General features: G+C 43.6%; 1 protein-coding gene across 2 annotated transcripts in view; it reads right to left on the bottom strand.

The window, feature by feature from the left end:
• Positions 1–7,305: 7,305 nt before the first annotated feature.
• Positions 7,306–23,391, bottom strand: part of LATS2 (large tumor suppressor kinase 2) — a 48,989-nt gene continuing 32,903 nt past the window's right edge. Inside the window, exons 3-9 of one of the 2 annotated variants that reach the window (XM_048294832.1) lie at positions 19,500–19,632; positions 16,061–17,598; positions 12,774–13,356; positions 11,975–12,157; positions 10,679–10,785; positions 9,548–9,936; positions 7,306–8,434 (exon numbers count right to left, since the gene is read on the bottom strand). In XM_048294832.1, coding sequence (XP_048150789.1) covers positions 8,425–8,434; positions 9,548–9,936; positions 10,679–10,785; positions 11,975–12,157; positions 12,774–13,356; positions 16,061–17,598; positions 19,500–19,632 — 2,943 coding nt within the window. In that variant the 3' untranslated portion in view covers positions 7,306–8,424. Of the gene's footprint in view, positions 9,937–10,678; positions 10,786–11,974; positions 12,158–12,773; positions 13,357–16,060; positions 17,599–19,499; positions 19,633–23,391 lie in introns of both variants that reach the window. The other variant, XM_048294831.1, reaches the window with a different exon arrangement.

The raw sequence follows: 23,391 nt of genomic DNA on the forward strand, positions 1-23,391 counted from the left end.
CACAGGAACCGTAGAAGAGAACAGAGGTACAAAGAAACCACTGACTGCATAAATCCTTCATAGACAAGCCACTGTTGATTGTAAAGGACAAACAGCACGTGGAATTTGGGCTATTCAAGGATATTATGTTGTGTACAGAACCATTCCACCACTGTGCTCTCGACGCAGAGTTAATTCTGCGTCTGTTGGTGGTAGGGCATCCCGACAGAGATGAGCAGTAATTATCCTACCCAAAAGAGGGCAGCAGTTAAACTTCTACAGCGCAGTTTGTGTTATTTTCAGAAATGGTTTTTAGCAATGACAATGTTGTTTCAAGTAGCTCAATGACTGGGAATTGTGCCAGAGCCTGACAGTAGAAGCTGTTATTTTATTGATATTTCTCAAAAGGAAGTCAAGCCTGATTATGCATGTTGACACTCAGAAAATGCAAAGTAATGTTTAAATTCATAATAAAGGGATGAGGATGATTTCTGTAAGAGTGAGGATGTTAATCATTTAATTTAAGTTAGTCATTGAGCTGCAAAGTGAATTTCAATGTATCAAAAAAGAGCAGACAGAACCAGAGATCTGCAATCTATTTCAGAAAGTTTCCTCCCTGCCCCTTGAGCTCCAGCTGCTGTCACCGGGGTTGTCCAGTTGCTGTCTGTGCCACACCACGACTTGTCCTTACCACAAAGTGACTCCTAAGCCCACTGATCAGCACTGTTTTTTTCTTTTTGCTACTTACAGCCATGCTTCATGCTTTTCCCTACTGCTACTCAGCTGCTAGAAAAGAGATTTTGTTCTTCCAGATAAACTGCTTTCCATCTTATTTATTGGGTCTTTTATTATCTGCTGCTGACGCTTCCACCTTCTGGCCAGGGGAACCTCCAGAAGCTCCTTGCCATCCCTGCCCCAGAGCCCCAGAGCCCCGAGGCTGGAAGAGGCCCCGCAGGTCCAACTTCCTGTGCTGAACTCAGAGCAGGCAGCATAAGGTCACCTCAAGGTGTCTTACAGCTGAGGCAGAGTAGGAACCAAAGCAGGAATGTGCTGGAAGCAATTTACTCTGCTTTGGCAAAACCACGTATTAATCAGGTGATTCCCGAGCCAGCTGTTACAAAACCCTCCAAGCTATCGCCACACCGAGCAATTAGAATTTTTGCAGCTTGCCACCAGGTTTCTCACCCTGTGAAGGAGATCTTGAAGTGGGCTGAATTTAATAGAAACCAAACACAAGAGTGAAGCACTGCAGAGAGAGACACTGCCGTCACGGTTGCTCAGCAGGCTGCCTCCAGTTGCCTCCAACCTGCTTGAGGTTCTTCATTTTGCTGTGACTTTGAGTAACAGGCTTCAAGGTTGTAACAGTATTAACTACCAGGGCCAGGTGCAAGGCTGCTAGGAATATGGAATGGGCTTTGGCTAGGGAGCTACATAAGGCAGGGGTTGGTCTTGACTGCCATGACTATGTGGAATTTGAGTTCAGTCAAAAAAAACCAGGTCTCTCCATCAAACAGTACCAGTTTATGGTGAGATGAAAACATGGAGGCACCACAGAATAACTTTTCCTGGGGGCATCACATGCCACTCTCAGCCTGGCACCTGTGAGGCACCTCATGTGCCTTGCTTAGCTGTGACAGTGGAGACATATGCTTGGCTATCACCCTGGGTGGCTCCATGTCCCCCACATGTGTCCTTCTGTAGCAGCAAGACGACAATCTCCTGAGCCATGACAATCCGTGCTGCTTAGCTACTCACTGGCCCTGTGTCAGGCTGTCCCAACTAGTGGGGACAGAAAAACATCCCCAGGGGATGGGACATTAGTCCATTAGTGCCACTAGTATGGACACAAATACTTGGCTACCACTTGGCTTTAGGAGTGGTGACTGCTCACTGCTCCACTTATGCCAGAGCAGGTGTAAGAATTCCTCCCCTGGCACCACGCTTGCTCCTGCTGGTCTGCTCGGGGCCTTGGGTTAAAGGCTTTTAAGTGCCAGCCCTGAAATGCTTTCACATCGCTACATCTTGTCATCTACACTACTCTTTACCTTCCACTGGGAAAGCTGCCAAGCACATCCGGCCTATGGTTGATTGGGCTATGGTTAATTCTGAAAACACCAATAACAAGACATTCCTGCATTGCTGCAAACATGCAGCCACTTGGGACACCAATCCCAGCCACCACTGTTCCCCTGACTTAACCATAGTAGAAAAGAATATTTCCAAATCAGCAAACCACAGCATTTCAACAAACTAAAGCAAACTGTGCCCAGCAGGGTCAGTGCCTCAGCTCTGAGCTGGGGTAAATAACCTTTGCTTGTCCCGCTCTGGCACTTCGCAAAGCGACGCTTCCCTGCCATTGGCTCGGCCATGGGAATGGGCTGCGTGGAGCAGGCCCAGCAGCTTGGCCAGACCCCGACTCAGGCCGGGGGTGCTGCTCTGTGTGCTCCTGGTCTGTCCACAGCGTGTGGCACCCTCCACCGACAGCACTGCAGGCACCAGCTCGGACCATCACATCCTCAGAAGCCTCCTGTTGTGATTCCCATTTCTAGCCCTGGCTGGAATATGGATTAAACTCCAAAAGAGGGCAAGAAGATTGATAACATCAGAGCTACATGCAGGATGAGGCTGTCAATTAAGTTCATTTTAATTTCAGATATTAGTTGGATTTGTTTGACCGCTTTTATTATTTTTAGAGCTAGTTTAAGTTGGCAGGTCCTCCTATGTGGGAAATTGAATGTTAAAACAATCCTTCAGGCCTAAATTGGAATGCACAGTTGGAAATTTCCAAGAAATTACATTTCCAAAATCTGTTCTGGACACTTCAAAATGACATAGTCGCAGCAGTTCATTTTAATGTTTGCGATTCTGAATACACTGTGTTAAATATAAAATATAAGCCCTTGGCCTTTTTATTACATTCTTTTGGTTTGATTTCTTTGGAAACAAAATATTTTTATCATGTTTTAGATATATGATTGTAAATGCACAAATACTTCCATTTGTCAAACCAGTATTTTCCTATGTGAAGTGTTTTCTTTGGGGAACAAAAACCCACTATGGATTTGAATTTGCCTCCTTCTGCCCAGGGATTTGGTCTTCAGCAACACAAATAGAGTTCCCTGAGGGAAACAGCCTGTCCCCAGCCGATCCCTGGGAACGGAAAGACAACGTTCTTTTGGGAGATACTTTTATTTAGATAATTCTTCCAGAATTAAGCATTTGGGGGGCAGAGCACTGACATGTGTCAGTGATGCAGTCCCTCTGCACAGCAGGGACAAGGTGCACATTGAGAAGATGGATATAGAAAAGGCGTTATTACTCCCCTCGGTGACATGCCAGGAGTGTCCCAGCAGGCTTGCAGCAGATCATCATCATTGCTACCAGTGCTCTGCCATTTATCTGGCACTTCTGTCTGTGAAAAGGTGCCTGATCTGTGGCAGTCACCTCATTTACCTATGGCTGTGTGGGTGTACATTTCCTGAAATGGGCTCCTTTTAGGTGAGAGTTGTGTTCTGGCTGTGCACGGCTCTGCTCAGTGGTGGGCAGAGGCTGGGGAACAGCCAGGGTGGTCTGTGCCCCAACACCTCAACAGCTTCAGAATCCTTCATGCAGCCCTTTAGCTGTACTTTCTTTCAGGATATTTTGGCTGGGCACTGTCTGTCCATGCACTCCTGCAGCTACAGTACAATACTCGGTGAGATGAGGCTTCTGTGCAGGGCCACAATGCCAAGAACAACCACACAACCCCCACAGCCAGGCTCCCAAAGGCTTGGAGATCAGCAGATCTGGCTGATGATACTCATTTCCTGTCCCATTCAGCCTGAGGTCCTTGTGCTGGGGGAGGACGTGTCATCCCTGGCGGCTTTTCCTGGACAAAAGTCTGGCTGGCCAGAGCCAGCATGGTGAGTTGGAGGTTGGATGGCAGATCTCCAGAGGTCTCTGCCAACTGGCATTTCTGTGCTCCTATTGTTTGTTCACCCCTGGCCCCAGCCAAAGGAGATCCAGCTGTAAAGCCAGCCTTGATACCCACTGCTCTTTCTGCCAGTCTGTTTGGGTATCGGCAGTCTTCTTGGTTTCCAGCCAAGTGAGTTCCTCCTATAAGAAAATCTTTCTTTTGTTGGAGTTCCATCATAACACCAGGTTAAGCCACACTCTACATGGGTGCTTTTGAAGCTGAATTTTGACCTTTCTTACCTGTTACATTTCATGCCTAGAAAACCAAACCAAAAAACCTCTTACCCATCCTTCAGTGTTGAGGCAAACGCAAACATATGAATAGCTAGAAACATACCTGTGAAGTATTGGACAACTGAGCCTTTCATAGGAATGTGCCAACGCACACTTTTGTCCTTGTGCCAAGGTGCCAGTAGCAAAGATAGACACATAAAGGTAAATGTGTATTCCCTCCTTTCCTTTTTGCTGGCTGGACTACTGAGAACGATCAGGTCTCTTTAGTGAAATTAACTGCTTTGAAATTGGCATCAAACCAGTAAAAGCCACAGGCAGCTGCTGAGCTGAGCTTACTGCTGCTATTGAGGCCAAGAATGACCAATGCTATGGAAAGCAGCTATCAAGACAAAGTAACTCATCAGAGCATGAGGCCACCATGAGCGGCTGAGGAGAGGCTGCCCCCAGGAGCAGTGATTTCATTTTCAGACTTTGCATTACTAAAGATAACCCACTTTACTGGGTTAACTTTGCCATGTTACTGAGTGACCTGCAGATCCTTCTCCTTTCTAGTTCAGTTTCCCCTCTGGCCACTGAAAGCCATCAGTGCTTCCTTTGGAAAGGAGCACAATTGCGCAGCCAACTGTTGCCCTGAAGAAAGAAAGGAAAAAACCTCACCCATAGCTACCCAACAGCATAAAAGCAGGAGAAAAAAAGCACTATTACTTATGACAAGCATATTTATGGGACATTTGATGTGGCCTTCACAAGTACAGCCAGGAGTTTAAGGGAAAAGCTTTCCATCTGTGGCTATACTTTGTGGCACTTGGTGACCTCCTTTGTGGCACTTGGCTGGGCAAACCAGCAGCATCGTGGTGAGCTCTTGCTCCATTTTGCTCTAAAGCAGCCCAGGGACAGAGGCAGTGTGGGAGCCACATGGCAATGCAGCCTCTCTCTTCCCTGTACAGCAGCACCCAGAGCTGCAGGCCTGGCTCACTGGGTGAGGACACGTGCAGGCTCCCTCCTGTCCAGCAGGACTTCCTGGGAAGGCTGCTGTGCTCCCAACAAGGGCCAGACCAACAGGAGGTAGAAGAATGCTCTCCCCAACATGTGCACCCCCACAGGGTAACCACTGCACGCTGCAGCAAGGCTGGACCATCTTTAAAGTCTTTTCCTGGCTGCCACTCATGGCCTAACAGGATCAGCTATTTCCCCTTGCCCATGTGTTCCCCTTGCACACTTAATTTCCCCTTTTCGTACAATAGTCAAGGGGTCCAAGTACCTGAGGTTTTCTCAGGTCATGGGGATGAGATGGGATGCGGCTTAACTCTATTTTTTGAGCCCCACTGAAGTCTGAAAAACACTTGAGATGACCCAAGGCCTGCTTCATGAAGCCCCATTCTCCTCACACATGCAAAAATAATAGATGCTGTCACAGGTATTTTTCATCTCACAGCACTGACGTAAAGGCACTTTGAAACCACGAGAGCTGCAAGTCAGTGCATCCGTCAGTCCGTTCAAATCTCTGCTGTCCGTGTCACCAGGCTCCAGTTTCTTGTGCAAGGCCTGGAGCTACTGTTGCATTTGCAGAAGGTGATGCCAGCTTTAAGGATCAGATCCTCAGTTTGTTTTGGTAAGATGGAGCCCAGGACTGCGTTTTTACAAAAAGCTGCCCACTGCTCATTCACTGCTCAAAACAGAAACACAAAGAAGGTACAATTTCCATGTTCTTGCTGCAGCAAATCTCTCTGCCAGGAAAAACATTTTTACACTTCTTTTGGGGTGTGTGTGTGTGTGTTTTAATGGTTGCTATTTCTACATTATCTATTCCTAAGATTATTTCCTGTGGGAAAGATTTCTTACTTTTAATTCCAATAATAAATTTAGTAACAGTTGCCATTTTCTGCCAATGTTTCTGCATTTTGGGATAGTACCAAATTATATGTTCTAAATTCCTCTTCTCATTGCAGTTTCTCTAGGAAAGCTTTTAAGGCAGTTATTTCATACCTCAAAAATTACAGGGAAAAGAATTTTCTTATGCTCATGAGACCAATTTTCCATCCAGTTCCAGGCTATTGCCTGCTTCCTGCATAGCCTCATTCTTCCATTTCCATTTAAAAGTCAAATGCTTCTCTCCCTCATTTAGCTTTCATGTTGCTCAAGCTAGGCACCTGGTTATAACTTCCACTACCAGTTCTTTTGTATCCAACTACAAAACAGTTGCTTCTCAAGAATTGTTGCTGCTGCTCAGCACTGCTCAGCTGCTGGCCCCACTGAAGAGTAGAGGTATGAAAGGCTTGCAGAGGCTCCTTTCTGTTCCTGGCAGCCCTGCTTTATGAAGTTTTCTGGTTTTTAAAGTTATCTGGGATTTTTATGATGGTTTGTTTTGTTTTTGAGGAAGAGGTATTTTAATACCAACCCTGAGTTTTTATAACCTCTGAAAAGAAGATACTTGATGATTTTGCGGGAAGTTCAGCAGAAACAAGAATGCTTAGAGCCAGCCTCAGTACGTGGCACAAGGTTTACTTGTCCAAATTTCATAAAATTTACTCCTAAGTTTCTGTTTACCTCTGAAATGTCTGCAAAGGATGAGAGGCTTCTACAGACAGTGCCTAATAAACCTGAAAGATTGGTTTTTCAAATCAGTTCTTCTTTAGGTGAAAGGAGAGTTGGCTTCTGTTCCCTATAGCACAGATTGTAAATCAGTAATATTCGTGTGGTGGAAGCACCTGTTTCCTTCTGGGCTAGTTTCTCTTGTTTTGCTTAGTTGCAGAGATTCTGTACGTGCAGGCAAATTATTTACATTTGAGAAATGAATCAGAGGCAACAGCCAGAGGGGGCAAGCCAGGGCTGTGGCTGCCCTGGCAGCACCACCGCTGCACAGAAAGTGACTGTGTTCACTTTTATGCCATCCACTGACCTGGTCATGCCAAACGAGGTTTTACCCGGAATCCTGCTCCTTATTCTTAAGGGCCATGAGGACAGAAGAAATTGTCTGAAGGTACCCAGAGATTCCACATCAAATGCTGATGCAGCAATGAGATTTGGGTCTTATGTTTGTAGCTCAACCCCATCAATAACATTACAAAAAGAAACCCATTAAAACTTCTGCCTTAAAGGACGAAGAAGTTGTCTGTTTGAATAATACGTAACACATTGTAGATTTTGATTCAGATTTTTAATAAATTCTGCCAGTAGAAGCTTTCAAAGGCAATGATATATCAATAAATAACAGTTAAATTGAGTTCCTGAGAAAGAACCTACCACATGAAAGAATGTCAGATAGATGTAAATAACAAAAAAATGGCATTACTATATAAAAAAGCAGTAATACTGAATCTTACATGAACTGTCACGACACAAGCACTGCATACCTCAGAACATTCCTTTCATACAAATGTAAACAAATACACAATCATTTTTGTTTAGTTTAGGCTGATGAATTCATATGTTGTTGCTTAGATATCTAAACAATGGATAGGATAGGATATGCTAAAACATTAAGGAATAATATGTGGAATAATATATGGAAAAAATAACGAAGCTCCAGATTTAAAAATAAAATAAAGCAAAAACACATTAAAGGAGTGTTTTCCCCAAATGTTATTAGGTCAATCACTTTAAATAGGACTGTTACACTAATCTGAATTAAGGATTTTTGTGTGTGTTTACTTATTTAGTTATATATAATATATATGCAAATACATATGGCTTAATTATCTTTAGTATTCTGATATCATCTTGAATAATTCTCACTTATACATACAAGAAAAAAATGCATATTTTAACATAGTTAAGAACTGATATTTCAAAGTATGCCTATAATTTGACAGAAATGAAGGCCTATTGTGCTCCATCACAGCAACATTTTAACCTCTGGACAACAGGACAGAATGACCTACCAACAATGCCAACATTTTCCGATGTCAGTGCCCAAAACACTAGGATCCTAAATGGATACACAGCCAGTTACGTGTGGGGATGTGATGTGTGGAAAGCCACGTACCTCCAGGTCCCGTAGGTGTCCATGGAGCTGCAGGCACCCAGCCTCAGCCTCAGCCTCGCTGCACCCGGGGCCTCGATGTGTTACGGGAGCCCCGCTTTGGGAGACGCTCCGGTTTGGACGCTGTGCTGCCTCTGCCAGCTGGAGCCACGGCCACTGTGCTGCTCCCTGCCTGAGCCAGCCCCATCCAGGCTCTCCCCAGAAATCTGCTCCGTTGTAATGGTCTGGCTGCTGATCCTCGGTGGGGAAACGTGTGTGCCCATGACACGTGCTTACTAAAACCATCTGTTACATCAGACCACAACATCACTACTCAGGTATAACCTTTGCAATCTGTTTTACAAAATTAATATTGGATACAATCATAAGAGGAAACCATCCACACAATACATTATCAACACACGGTTTAAAATGGTCTAATTTTAGACCCTTAGAAAAATGGATCCACAGGACCTGCCTGTGAATGGCAAGAAAAGGCCATTTCAAATAGAAAAACACTGCTCATGCAACATTCTTCACACACTAGACAATGAAATCACACCCAAGTTGCCACTTGCTCACACTTTCTATTACACTCCAATAAGCAGAAGGAAATAAAGCAGCTTTAAGGTTACGTCACAATTTTGAAATGTGGAAAATACATATAAAAACAAAAATCACGGTGTGAATACAATGGCATCAGTAAATTTAGAAAATTAGAGAGCAGTTTTCTTTTTTTCATTTCTCTTCCTTTTTTTTTATCTTTCTTACATTATTGCACAGAGACCTCTCATCACATGTTCTTCAGCTTAATGCATCTTCCTAAATGTGAAGTAAGTGCTAGGGATAAAATAAAAATGTAGAAAAGAAGAACAGCAGCATGATTTGTCAAAGTTAATCCCTATAATTTAGTAGGAAAAAAACCCTGCTATAAACAAAATATAAGTGCTCTTTATTCATTTAAAAAATAACGCTGACAGTTGCAGAAGTCTGTAAATGTTAATCTGAGTAAGGGGGATGCTGACCTCAAATAAAAATAGGCCTAGAAACGACAGACTGCTGGCCTTGCAGATTTTGGTGAAGACCAGGATTTCAAGTGTAATTATCAACAAAGTTATTTACAGTAGAACTGACCTGAACTTTCAAGAGTGCTATCTTTAGGAGCTGGCCCTGCAAGCTTCTTACTCCCCAGGATGTCTCCAGCCTCAGCTGAAGGTACATCTGACCAAGTGCTGCAGGATCAGCTCCTAAAGGATCAGGTAAGGGCCCTATTGGATTTGAGATTAGTTTTATCTGGTACTCTATACAATAATTTACACATATACAGGCTGACAAGCTCCAGTCTGATCCACCACACCTTTGTCTTCTACATCAGACTTCTCAGACTGGCAAACTTCCATGCCAGAAGGTTTGGGATACCTGAACGGATAGCCGTTGTCATCAAAGAATCTTCGGAAAGTAAACTCGTAAAAAGCATGTTCTGTGTGTTTGCTGTTGGAAGAGGCTAGTGGATCCCAGGTCCTGGTGCTGTCACCACTAGTATCATTCCAAGGACTTTCTTCCTCAACTGGATCAAAATTTGAAGTGTCCATTGGATGGCTGATCTTTGGAACATAGGGAGCTGGCTGCCTACGGATATCGGTAGAGAAGTCCATAGAGTGAAAGAAAGAATGGGCTTTAATATCATCTGCTCCATTTCTTCCAAGCCTGTCCTCAGCAGCACAGCAGAGCTTTGTGATAAGATCAGTTGCCTCAGGGCTCAGCTTGATCTGTGAGGGAATGTGCAGTGTGCTTTCCCAATTTATCACCTGCAGGTAACAAAGGTATTAAGGAACTTCTGATCTGGAAACAGAACCCTTCCGATGGCCAACATGAACTGTACAGAAGTGCACATGTAACAAGTCATCTCACAGTCTGCATAGTTCAGAGCTTCAAGAACCCAATTATCAGATTGCATTGCCTGTTAGAAATTACTCTAATGAACCAGAAAAACATTGTTGGCTAGCAGACAAAAGGAGCAATTCTTTTTTTTTAAAAGGCAAATTCCTTCCTGAATGCTCCTATGGTCAGATTTGAGAACATACTCAGTTTACACATGATTTTGTGCAATGACTTCAAGGAATTACTTCTCTTTGTCTCCAAAACATAAACTAGGAAAAGTGGTGATGAGATAGATCCTTTCTAATAAAGAACTAATATTGCTCAACTTTGAAACACATTGCCAACTGCAACTGTCACTGGCATATCAGGTACTAAATAGGCACTCTAAGGAATTTAAATGGATGAACTTGTGCTTGAGAAATGACAATTCTGCTGAGAAGACTCATAAAACTAATACCTATCACTGCAGTTGCACAAGTCAGTTTTAGTCTGATATTTTGTGTCTTCATTTACTGGCAAAGGATATGTGCTTGCACAGAACTATTTAAAATCAGACTTTTTTAACCATTACTCCTTTCTCTGGCAGAAGAAAGGGGAGTAGGTCTGTGCATGAAAGAGAAGGGAAGGGAAAATTTTGCTACCACAGATTGGAACTTTGCTTCAACTTACCTTCAGCTGGGTTTCTGTGGGTGTAGGAGCCAGGAAAGGAGGCTGTCCCACTAACATCTCAAAGAGGATCACACCAACACTCCACCAGTCACAGAGCTGAGTGTATCCTGAAAGACAAGTCAAAGGGTTGACCTCCACTAGTCAAGGAGAACATGTATAGAGCTACTTGCAATTAAGTATTAAAACATACAGCACAAACTTCTGCCTTTTCTCACACAAAAGGTTTGTGACTTCTCTTGCTGACCTAAATTTTACTGCTGTCAGTAAAGACCTAATCCTGTTGTCCTTGAACCTTTGTGAATAAATTAAATTCTCAACAAAAGTGAATTGTGAAACTGCGTCATTAAAAAAAATGGAGTTTTTTGTGCCCAGTCCCACAGCTACGCAGCACAAACTGGACCTCAAAGAATAACAAAAATGTTTAGTGACTGATGTCCACCCTAGGTTCAGTGGAGGTGAATCCACAACTTTGAAAAGCTGCTGGAAAGCACAGCCTGGCTCTACAGACAGAGGAAAGCCACAGATGACTTTCTGAGCAAGTTCCAAGCAAAGGAACAACCTCAATCACCTAACTGCTGAGACAAGACCAATAAGGTGCATGTTTAAGGTCTCAAAAAAAGATTTAAACACTGATTTCAATGGAACTTGTGTCATCAGATGATGTAGGATCCAGTGTGAAATCTCTGTTAGAGCAGATTAGCCTTAGGGTCTAGCTTGCAGACAAGTCTGAACACCTGATCTCCTTACTACAGTGACCATGTCAGTTCTGCATGGATAGTCACCAAGTACTGTCCAAACTCCTCAAGCTAAGCTTTTGAATGCAGGGTGTCCAGAGTAAATGGTGGAAAACTTTCTCTTGGGTTCCACAGGTTCTGGCTGGGAACGTGGAGGACGTATTTCCACAAGTTTACATCATCCATACTTAAGTGGCCCATCTGAATCAGTGATCCAGACCTATCAGCTGGCTACTCACTGGTCCGTGTAAACTTGATAGGGATCAGAGTTGTACTCCTCAAGTACAGATAATCTGCTTTATACTTGAAAAATATCACTTAAAATTATCCAACACATTTATTAGCAGTCTCACTCAAAGGCCTCAGTGTGGGCATTACACAGACACACAAAGTATGGCCAAACCCAGTGTCAGTGAGGTGATGCTAAACACTGGAGCACTGAGAGCTCTCCTTAGTCTGACTGAAGTGTTTCTTGCCTTCAGAATGACAACCTTCCAAAGCAGTAAGCTTATTCAAGGAAGAAAAAAAAAAAAAGTGAAACAGGAGAAAAAGGTTTACCTACCTTTACGAAGCAGGACTTCAGGAGCAATGTAATTAGGGGTTCCAACTAACGAGTGGGCCAGACATCTCTGGTGCTGCTTCTTAGCTCTTTGTTCCAATGTCTTCAGCCTATCTCCACATCGACAGTTGGACACATCATCCCAAAGATCACTGGGCTCCATGCTGTCTTGCCTGATATGGCTCCCTTTCAAATGGGAGAGAAAGTTTACACTCATGGTCATAAAACACGACACATTAAGAGAGAAGTATTTACCCAGATCTAGAGCCATCTCCTACTCTCAGTGAAGAACAGCATTTGAACTTTAAACCCAAAGTATTTTCTTATGCCCTCCCATTCACAATTGGATTTCCATACAAAATGTCCAACAAAATGTCTCTGTCTCAGCACAAGGAAGTATACTTCCCATGAGGGATACAGTACCATGGAGTATACTTAAGTCAGCTACACCAATTGCTTATGACCTTTTTGCCAACAGAAAGCAGCACTCAATAGAACATGCAGAAGATGTGTGGACTACTCCAAAGCTGTGACTAAATCATTTCACCACCAAAAGAGACCCTCCAAACAAGAATAAACTGAAAAATTGCTGCTGCTGCCACATTACTGACAGGGTTTTGAACAGTATTGGAAACAAAAGGACTGGAAACAAGCTAACTGAATGAGTCAGAGAGAGACAGGCACATTTTATTGCCATTGACTGTTTATAGAGTTTCCTGATCTGGTGCTTCTGCCAAGAAGTAGGTGCTTGTTTCAAAACAAATAACACAATAACATCCCAGAAAAAGGCTAAAAATATTACCTTTCTGATAGTATTTTGAATTGTGAGTCCACCTGAATCCAGTACACAGTCCAAAGTCAGTCAGTTTGATATGCCCATCGAGGTCTATCAGAATGTTGTCAGGCTTGATGTCTCGATGAATAAATCCCATTTTGTGCACACTCTCTATGGCCAAAGTGAGCTCTGCAATATAAAATCTAGCCAGACGCTCTGGGAAGACCTCCATCCGAATCAGTAGGCTCATCATATCCCCACCAGGGATGTAGTCCATCACAAAGTACAAATTGTCTTTATCTTGGAAGGAATAATAGAGTTTAACCACCCACTCATTGTCTGCCTCAGCAAGTATGTCTCTCTCTGCTTTGACATGAGCCACCTGATTCCGGTTCAGCACATCTTTCTTTCGCAGAGTCTTCATGGCATACAGGGCATGGGTGTCCACTTTGCAGGCCAGGCACACTTCTCCAAAGGCACCAATACCCAGAGTCTTGATTTTCACAAACATAGATTTGTCCATTTTGGCCCTTTTAAGTCTGTTGTAGTTAGACTCCTTCTGGTAGAGAATTTTCCTCATTTGTTCCTGTTCTGCTTCACAGAGGCCAGCCTTTACAAAGGAAAGCAAACCACAAGAGCTAGTACTGTTATATTCATAGCAAGAGAACAATAAATGAGCATTCCCAAAACACATTTCTCAGAAAAATTAACCAAGAACCAGAAAAGATGTATTCATGAGAGATATACTCTCCTGTCTGTCTGTTGAGGTATTTCTGAAAAAAGGGCAAACTCACTGTGCCCAAACTTTGCCTGAATTTGCAGTATCTGAGATTGGTCTGCCTGTCTCATTTGGCTGAACAAGAAGGCATGGGGCAATAATGTCAGACAGGGGAATACAACATAAACCTGACCATGGGATTTGGTTTACACTTCAAATGTGCACTTTGCCACTATACTCCACTGCACATATGTGCACTTAAGCCCACCTTAATTTAAACTGAAACTTAAACCTATGTGCAGCAGTTCACTTTGTTCACAAATGGTTCCCTAGGGCAACTCACATTAACAGTTCCTAGCTTGGATGCTATTTGTTTGGTTTTGTGTTGTAATTAAGGAGTTGCCTGTGACCTACACATTCCCAGGTGCCTTGGAACCTTATTTAGAAATTGTGGTTTTTCCTCTACCATATACAGCCTCCACTCTCAAAGTTTTTAGATCTTCTGAGCATCTGTCCTATAAACTTCTCTTTTTCCCCTCCCAAAATATGTGCATATAATCCTCAGGTCTGGTCTCTTCTCAGCCACTGCCACCCAGACCCTGGTGCTATTTCCCTCCCAAATGTACTATTTTCCCTCTGCATCCAAGCTGTAGAACAGCTGGCTTGTCTACCTCTTGTCTCCAGAGAGGCTCTACAAGTAACATTTCACAGGGCTGTGGGGAGAAACCTCCTGGAAAAGAGAGAAGCAGCAGTATCCAATCAGATTTTCCTCACCTTTCAAGACAGAGCCTGCAGAGTGCCAACTCTGCCAACTTCAGTACCCGGCCCTCTACTGAGAGCCACTGGTGGCCTCCACCAGCAGAAACCCCCAGGCTGATCCCCAGGCTCCTCTGACAACTCACTTACTGCAGCATGCTCTTTTCTTTCTGCATACCCCAGTTCCAAAAGCCTGAATTAATTGGCATCAACTGAACTACTTTTGAGAGAAAGATCAGTGCCTGGTGAGAAGGGGCCACTGGGAGGGTGGAGGGGGCTGAAGCCGACTGATTAGCAGGCTAGAAAAAGGGCTGCACCTTAGGTTGATTTAATTCCACATCTGTAGTCTAGGTATCTAAAGATGAACGTGGGCAGCCAGACTATGCAAAGAGATCCCCATGGTATAAAAATTAAATCTGTATGAATAAAGAATGGAGGAAATCTACAGAAACGTGCAGAACAGGTAGGATGAATTTTCAGACTGAAGGAAACAGCCAAACCAAAACAAGGAATACTGTTTTCAAAATGAAAGGTAAGTACATCAATCCATAATAAAAGAAGAGTTTCCTTTTTAAGGTAAAATGACAAGTGTGTTCTGTTCTTGCTAATTCTAGAATAATGCAATATTCAGATAGCCAAAATCTCCTGCGTGCATATTTTCAGTCAGTGATGAGGTTTCTAGGGGAAGGAGTTGTTTTTGTTTGTACCTGAATTATCTCTGAATGAGGGAAAGCTGAAGAGTCAGAAGAGAAGAACTAGCACAATTAGATGCTGTTATACTTCTCTAGAGATCATTCTCTATCTCAGTCTCACAGAAATATTCACTAAATTCAAGCAACACAATACAGCCTGTACTTGCAGTGAGGACGAACTATTAACTGTCACTAAAATGCCAACATTTCAAGAGATTTTCCAAGAATATTCTTTTAATTCTAACCTCAACAAACAAACTCCTGAGTTTTCTGGTGCAATGTGAGCATCAAATTAATTGACTTTGGAAACTGACTGCGCTAGGAAAGATTGGGTAGTTAATTATTACCCACTACGTGTTAATAACAGCTGTCCTTAGAGCTTATCCTTTAATGCAAAAGTAGACTAATCATATTCCAGTCATGCCTGGGAAGAAAAAAACCCCTCTTCCTCTTCCACATATAAAAATTACAAACATAACTGCCAGACCAACCATCAGAGCCTGGCAGCTTTGTTTTAAGCAGCACTATCAGAGAGTCAGCTTAGATTCAAAAGCTACAGTTAGGCATTAAAGAAGTTCTATCACCCAAAGTGCATCTCCCTGAGACCTGCCTCTAGAACAAGTTCTGGCAACGGTCCCAAAATCAGTTCAAGCTGGTCCAGATATGGTTACTTGCACAACAGTATTACTTACATGTGTTCAACAGACAACTTTCAGTCAAGTATTACACACTCAGCTGAAAATATGGCACAGTGACTACACTGCCAAGCTGAACCACAGCTTTGGTGAATGAGCAGCAATCATGGAACAGTGAGGAAGAACTAGACCAAAGAGTTTTGCAAGGGCTGCCAAAGTATTGGCAGAATAATCTCAGCCTCAATCCTGCCTTCTAAGTTCTTACCTATAATATGGGGGGATTTTGCTTCATTTTACTTTTCTGGTATGAAGAAATATCATTTCACATCTCAGGTTTTTCAAACAGCCCCCCAGATCTGCACCTACACTTCTAAGTGGATGCAGTCTGGTATAGGGAGGTGTCTGATAGCTACTACTTCAGTGGATTCTGCCTTTAAAATTTTTTTTACAAATTAAAAATAGTAATAATCAATTTGACCCTATTAGATTTTACTATAACAAAATAAGAATTACTTTTGCCATTTCTTGCTCCAATTGTAACCTTCTATTAATTTTCTGCTGGTAGGTCTTTATGACGTTCTCTACATGTTGCTCCATGTAGAACTTGAAGGCAAAAGGTGAGTAGCTCTTTATTCGGGATTCTCGCTTTTCCTCATCTTTGCCATTTTTTCGTACAGGCACCGGAGATGTCTGAATCTGCTTTTTATCCTTGCTTGGTTTTTCAGCTTTAGTGTTCTTGCTGTTTTTATCATTTCGCTCGTTGCTCTCTTCAGCCTTATTGCTCGTTGAACTGGGGACCACACGCAGAGTCTGCTCCACGCCCATGCACAAGCAGTTGACATCAAACTGCTCAGAGGTGCCAGGAAGTAACAAATGCTTGGGATAGGGTGGTGGTGGACACCGCAGTTCCTGGTTACCGTAATCCACATCTAGCTGATAGGCATTAGCTGCTCCAGATGGTGGCACGTGCTGCTCCATGATCTCCAAGCCATCCACAGCCGGTGCCTGCGCAGGCAACCAGCCAGGATGGGAAGGTCCCACTGCAGTCTGAGGCTCGGGCCTCATCACTCGCATGCTCTTCACTGGCTGGAGGATATGAGCAGATGTGACTGCCGTGATTGTGTTTGGAGATGCAATGGAAGGATCAGGTTTTCCTGGAGGAACCTGCCTCATAGACACTGTCACTTGTGGCTGTTGCTGGTGGTTGTTGAAGGAGTTTGTTCTGCTTGGCACTGTGGCATCAGGTCTGAAGGATACGTGTTGCCGTGGAGATGCTTCTATTCCCGGGTTTTGTAAAGAATCTCTGCGTGACGGGGTTGCTGCCTGCCACTGCTGAACTTGAGGATTATTCATGTCATAGAGGTCCATGTTTAGGCTATTTCTAGATGGAGTTAATAGATTTTGTGGTGGACTGTCTGAAAAATCATTAGCAAAGGCTGGACCTCTGGATATCACATGCATTTGATGAGAAGAAGGACTTGTCTGCTTGTGATGAGAATGTGAGATATACAGGCTTGCTGGTGCCTGCTGAAATGCATGACCAGCACTGTTCTGAACAACTGCCCCTTTATTTGGGAGATTGGCATATCCTCCCTCCTGCTGCATCTTGTTTTGGAAGGATGGACTCCGCTGAACACCATATCCCATAGGTTCCCCCTGCACCATCATGTGCTGTCTACTGTAATGTTGGCTGTTGGAGCCATGAGATGCCTGCAGCTGCAAGGCCTGGCTGCTGTGATTAGCCACTGGATAATTAATCACAGAAGACTCCATATTTGCAGGGTATGCTTTCTGCTGGTGGCTCGTTGGTGTGCTGTGAGTGCCCACTCCAGAGGGTCGCTGCACAGGAGCACTCATAGCTGAAGACTGAGAAGTAGAGATTAAATAGTCCATGTAGGGCCTTGGAACTTCAGTAAGTATATTTGCACCTTCTGCTCCAAAGCCTGTCCCTTCATAGGCTGCATTACTGATCTGATGGTAGGACGGAAAAGATTCATTTGATCCTTCAAAGCTCGGCCTGCGGGTTACATTATTTGGCACAATACCCTTTCCTTTACAAAAAGAACACAGAAGAATGTTAGGAAACGATTCAGGTGAACCAATTACTTTGTATTACTCACCCATCTATACATACAGACATACACCACACACATGCACATGGCACAGGGAATATGTGTTATAAAAACACCTTTCAAAATCTAAATTAAGCACTCTGAACATTTGAAGTTATAAGTGCCAAGTATTCCTACTGATAACGAGCTACTGGCTCACAATGTTGCTCATGCCAGGAATCATCAGGGAGTCCTATCAAATCATGAAAATAGAAGCACAAATTCCCTAACTATGAACTCATCAGATTACTCTACAGCCTGTTTTTTAAAGCTGGACCAGTATTACCAGTCATTGCTCTCAGACAGGAGGAAGCCACAGAGCAGGGTGTTAAGTACAACACCAATGGGCAGGAAATAGCTCCTGGAAGGACTTTCCATATAACTTAAAGTCAACATTGCTATAAACTACTAGGCCATCACAGAGTCCATCTTCTGTACAGTGAGCCACCTGCTCACACTTGTTTTCTATTTACATCTCTCTCTTCCATCATTCTCAAAAATCCTTCTTTCCCTCTCCTTCATTTAAACAAAGGCATCATACAGTTTGTCCTGTATTCCTTCCAATGTGTTGGACACAAAGTACCCCCTCATATTACTCATCTTCCATCTGTTGGGAAGGAAAATCTTTCAGGGTGTCAACATATTAATCTTAGCTTGAAGAATGTGCAGAGACAAGATAGCAACATTCCTACAGTGGAAACGTTAACGGCACTTTTCATCAGTTCTTTGATCTGAGGACAAATTGCAGGTGTATAAAACACTGGCTGCGCTAAAAAGACAAGGGGAGACTCTGTGCTGTTGTTATGTTTTTGTTCCTCTTCTGGTTCTTTAGCTTTCACAAATCACAGGACTTGGCCCATCTATGCCTAAACCATTTCCTTTTAAAATCCTGACTTCACAAAGCCTGTAAGAACAGTCATGCAGGCTTGAACATTACATTACAAGCTTTTTGCAGTACACCATGTCCCAGCTGGACCAGATGCAGCACACCTGAGCACAGCTGCTGACTCCTCGCCTTGACACACAAGCCCTGCTGCCTACAGACACACAGGGATGTGCACGGCATTAAGACAGGTTCATGCACCCTCTCTGCACACTGAAGAGGCTGCCACCACACTAAAAGATACCTTCATAAAGAATGCAACGTTTTGAAATGGAATCAGAGATCTTTAAAGTGAAATCGGTAATTGGCAGCTCTTTCTCCTGTCATAACATAAGGCCAGCATTACTGAGGCTGTTCTTACAACAACACCCCTGACAGCTCATCTGTTGGGACACAGTGAGATGCACTGATGAGGCTGTGGCAATCTAAAGTATCCGAAAAAATGGGTACTCTGGTGTGGAAGTGGGAGGCAGCCATAAGACCCATCTGTCATCTCTGTCAGTAGGATTCATGCTGAGCCTTAGGGACAAGCGGACTTTGCTTTCCCTTATCAGAGGCCACAAAAGAAAGTAGCAGCAATAACTGCCTTTCTTTGGGACACATAATTCAGCTGTGCAAATAATCTTGATGTCAAGAGAGCTATGATGTCCACCTCCTTGATTTGTATACCAGTAAGTCTGTTCTGGTCTGATGGAGGAATATTTGGATTTGAGTAACAGATTTCTATTTGAGAATGTAGACTATGAATGAGTACATAGACCACTCTTTGGAAGCAGGTGAATTGTACTGAGGTTCCAGCCCAGCTGGCCTTGCAAGGCCAGGTTCACTTCACTATTTCCTACAGGACTGCTATGGAACACTGCTGTCCAACACTTCTCCCCAGCTATGACCCTACTTTAAAAACTAGCTTACTGCAAGAAAGAAGAACACAATTTAAAAAAAAGAAGTTCATGCTTACCTGGTGAGGTTTGCTTAATTACACGTACTATCTGTTCATTTCTAGGATCCAAGTAGCTCATCTTACTGATGTACTCCAGGGCTGCTTCAATACTCCTGCTCCCTGTCTGCTTCAGTGCCCGAACAGCCATCTCCTATACAAAGCAAACAAGAATTGAATCACGTCTTGACAAACTCCAAGCACCGGATTGTGAGCTGTAAAGCAGTTAAGTGCTCTTACATTAATAGGAACATTTTAAACACCAGATCACAGCTGCCTGAAGCACAATGGACTCATATTTTGAAAGCATTTGCATGCCTTACACAACTCAAAACTTGTAAGAAGAAAATAACAAAACACACAGCCTACCCAGAGTCTGGCAATTAAAGAAGCTTCAAATTAAAATGTGTCCTTTGAGATCCCTTAAAACAATCTTTGAATCAGGTATGCAAAAGGCAGCATAGTTTCACACTGGATGAAATGAAATGAAAATTTAGCTGCTAGTGTTTGAGAGTATGTCTCTTAGTCACATCTGAACATAGTAAAAACTTTATTCTTTCACAGATGCCACAAAGAAGCTAATTAGGCAGGGTTTGATTTCTGCTCACTAGAGTCAATAGGGAAGAAAAACTGCTGTTTTCAGTATTTCAGACATCATCCACTATTTGTTTGGAAAAGGACTGGGCATCCCAAACTGAAAGTCAGTCACACCGTCAGTCTTTTTAGCTGTATTTTATTGGGCACACATCCACCACTGAGAAGTTAATATGGGTGCCAGACACACGGCCTGAAAACTAAAACGAGAATATGAAGGCTCCAGCTAAACTTCAAACACAATTACAGTTAGCAACCCCTGCTCTACAGCTCCCTGCAGTTTGTTTATACTTTCACTTACGCCTTTCAACAATGACTCTAGCATTGCACAGTTGCAAAGCAAAATTCACAAATCCTCATGAGGCTGCATGGCCTTTGCTGAAATGACGAAGAAACTGAAATCCAGAGCTTTGATGTTGAATTTAACTCACAGAACTTTACCCATCAAAAAGTTGTATACCTACTCAAAAGTAGTTGCTGAGGACCTTTCTATAATCACCTCCAAAAGGCAGTTCATAGAATAGATATAAGAGGAGATAAACTTTAGTGAGAAATGATTAGGGAACTAATTTGAACTGAACTCCCAGCTCTTAGATGGCTGAAGCTGGATGAAATGAATGCCACCACCAAGGATTTGCACACAAACGTCAGTATCCTATTCTCTTGCCACTTTACTGCTATTTTTAGGGGAATTCTGTCATTGCAACCTGCCCACTGGGTGCTGAATCAGATGGAGGCTGTGTCTCCCTGGCCTGGCTGACTGGCTGCAGATGTGGCAGCGGGGTTGGCACCGGTGCATGGCTCTCCCATGGGTCAATTCTGGGCACTGGCTGGCAGTCAGGAACCTCAGCTGGAGCAAGGCAAGTACATGTCACATACTCTCCAGCTGTTTACTTAGCAAGGGAGGATCATCTCAGGTGACACCAATTCACACTTAGCACAGAGCCACATGCTGGCACTTGGCTGGCCCTTGGCATCTTGCTCTGCTTAACTCAGACCCCTCCTACTCCCTCCAAAATGGCAGCATTTTCTCCATTAGTCAGAGGTTCTGCTTGGGGAACAGCTATAGCAAGCTGAATATTTTTCATACAATTTATGACTCATAATTCATAGAAAGGCAGTAGTTGGTTTCACATTTCCTATAGCTGAAATACTTCACTGGCATCAACACATTACTAGGGGCAATTTTAATTCAACAGAAAAATATTATGTATGAAGGAAAGAATTTCCCACAATGTTTTTTCCTCTTTCTTTTTTCTTCTTGTGGATACATTTCTAAAGTATTAGCAAATTCACACCCTAGCGCTCAGCATTCTCATCATCCAGGGACTCTGGGCTTTACAGCCCTGTTCCACACAGCTGCTAACACACTCTGTCCCATTTACAGCAGCTGGATCTAGCCTTAGGTCACAAGTCTTAGCTTCCAAAATTAAATGTTCTCCATAAGCACATTTGGGCTGGTTTGGATGTTGGGTAACAACTGAATTAATGATTAATAAAACAGCCTACATAGTCCATTTCTCCCTCTCTTATCTGTGCTGGCTGTACACAATTCAAAAGGACTAAAATAGGAGAAATTTTTATCACTAGCATAGTGATATCATCTCTGAAAGCAATGCTCTGACCCTCCATACTATAACTTTCTCCTCTTTTGACATTGCCTGTGTCTGAAAAGCAGAGTGAAAACAACGCTGGCCTTCCTGAAGCTGCATGTTCTACCTTCAGTACAGTTTAGGGGGTTCATATTTAAACTTCAGTGGGAATAATGTGAGGAAACAAGCACAATACATTCCACTGTGCACAGCTGGATAACGTAAGAGGCCAGCAAGAGCTTGGGACCAGCAGGTGTGTCACTGGCAATCTCACCCTCGCAAGCCCCCAGAGCAGCAGCAGTCCTGTGCTCCAGCTCCCCACTTCTCATCTTTCATTAGGTCAGCTCCCACCCTCGAAAGGGTTTCCTCATTACACACCCTGTTTGTTCAGCATTTACATTACTGCTGGAAAAAATGAAGTAAGTTTTTTTGTGATTCAAAAAACACCTGTGATTCTCCTGTACAGCATCCCACAGCTTGGGCCCTTTCCCCTGTAACTCTCACAAGACACCAATATCCCCAGTTTCTGATACTATTTCACAAAAACCTCACATCATCTCCAAGCAAATGGAGAGTGACCAAAAGAAAAAAAAAATCCAAAAATCCACATATAAAAGGAAAAGGTTTTTCCTCAGAGGTAGATTACATATAATCCTAATTCTCCACCCAGGAGACAAATCCCTCTGGAGGCATGGGATACTCAAGGAGAGTGGAGGGCACCAAGAAGCTCGAGCACTGTTACAGGCAGCCTTTGTCCTCCTCTGCATTGTTTTTCCCACTGCCACTGTCCAAGCCTACAGCTCCCTTCTCTCTGGCAGTCACCTGAAAAGGGCTGTTACTTCCAGCACCTTTTCCTTAGGGACAGAGGACATGCTGATGCATGGCTGAGGATCACAGAGTGTGCTCTGTCCACGGTGGCTGCTGGCTCCTGGGGCATGGTGGCTCTCTCCTTCCTATGTGCAACACAGGAATGAGCTCTGCTGAGCAAGGGAGCATGGCTGGGATGAGGCAGCAAAGGGCTGGCCTCCAGGAGCCTGCTGAAGGGGAAGTCGGCTCCCTGCTGGCAGCTGGGGCTGAAGCCTGGTCTTCATTTGCCAGAAATCAATATAAGGACTGTTTTGAAGTTTAGGAAGAAGGGCAGAGGATGGATTAAACAGTGTCAGTAATTACACTCGCTGGAGAGCAGAGGTTTAAGTGAGATGGAGGGTGTTTGTGAGAAGCAGCAGAATGGCTCAAAAAGGAGGGAAATCAATGCCAAAATCTTGCAAACCAATACACAGACAGTAGAAGGGCTGAGGAAACGAGGACAGACACCGGGAGAAGATAAAAGTGCACAGCTACACTGACATGGATGGAGGTGTCTTGATTTTACACCACTCAAAGGTAAGTACATTTTAGAAAGAGAAGGGAAAAAAAGAACCAGAAATGAGCCAGGGGAAAAAAAGCCACTTGGAGCCGTAGCCAATGCCAAAACACTCAAGTAGGCACAGGATCAAATCCAGCTCCCACTGAGGTCAACGAAGATTTCCATTAACTGCAAGGTGGACTGCATCGGGGCCCCTGCTTCACAATGTCTCCTTTTCACCAGGCCAAGCGGGGTCAGCCGAAGCATGGGTTGGGAAACCTGGCTGCTGGCTGCACTCTGCCACCCCACAGCCAGCTGCCAGGCCCACGGCAGTGTGCACAGAAACCTCAAGAGAACAGAGCGCACCCAGTCCATCTCATTC

The sequence above is a fragment of the Corvus hawaiiensis genome, chromosome 2 (assembly GCF_020740725.1).
Source record: "Corvus hawaiiensis isolate bCorHaw1 chromosome 2, bCorHaw1.pri.cur, whole genome shotgun sequence".
In the NCBI taxonomy this organism is placed as follows: Eukaryota; Metazoa; Chordata; class Aves; order Passeriformes; family Corvidae; genus Corvus; species Corvus hawaiiensis.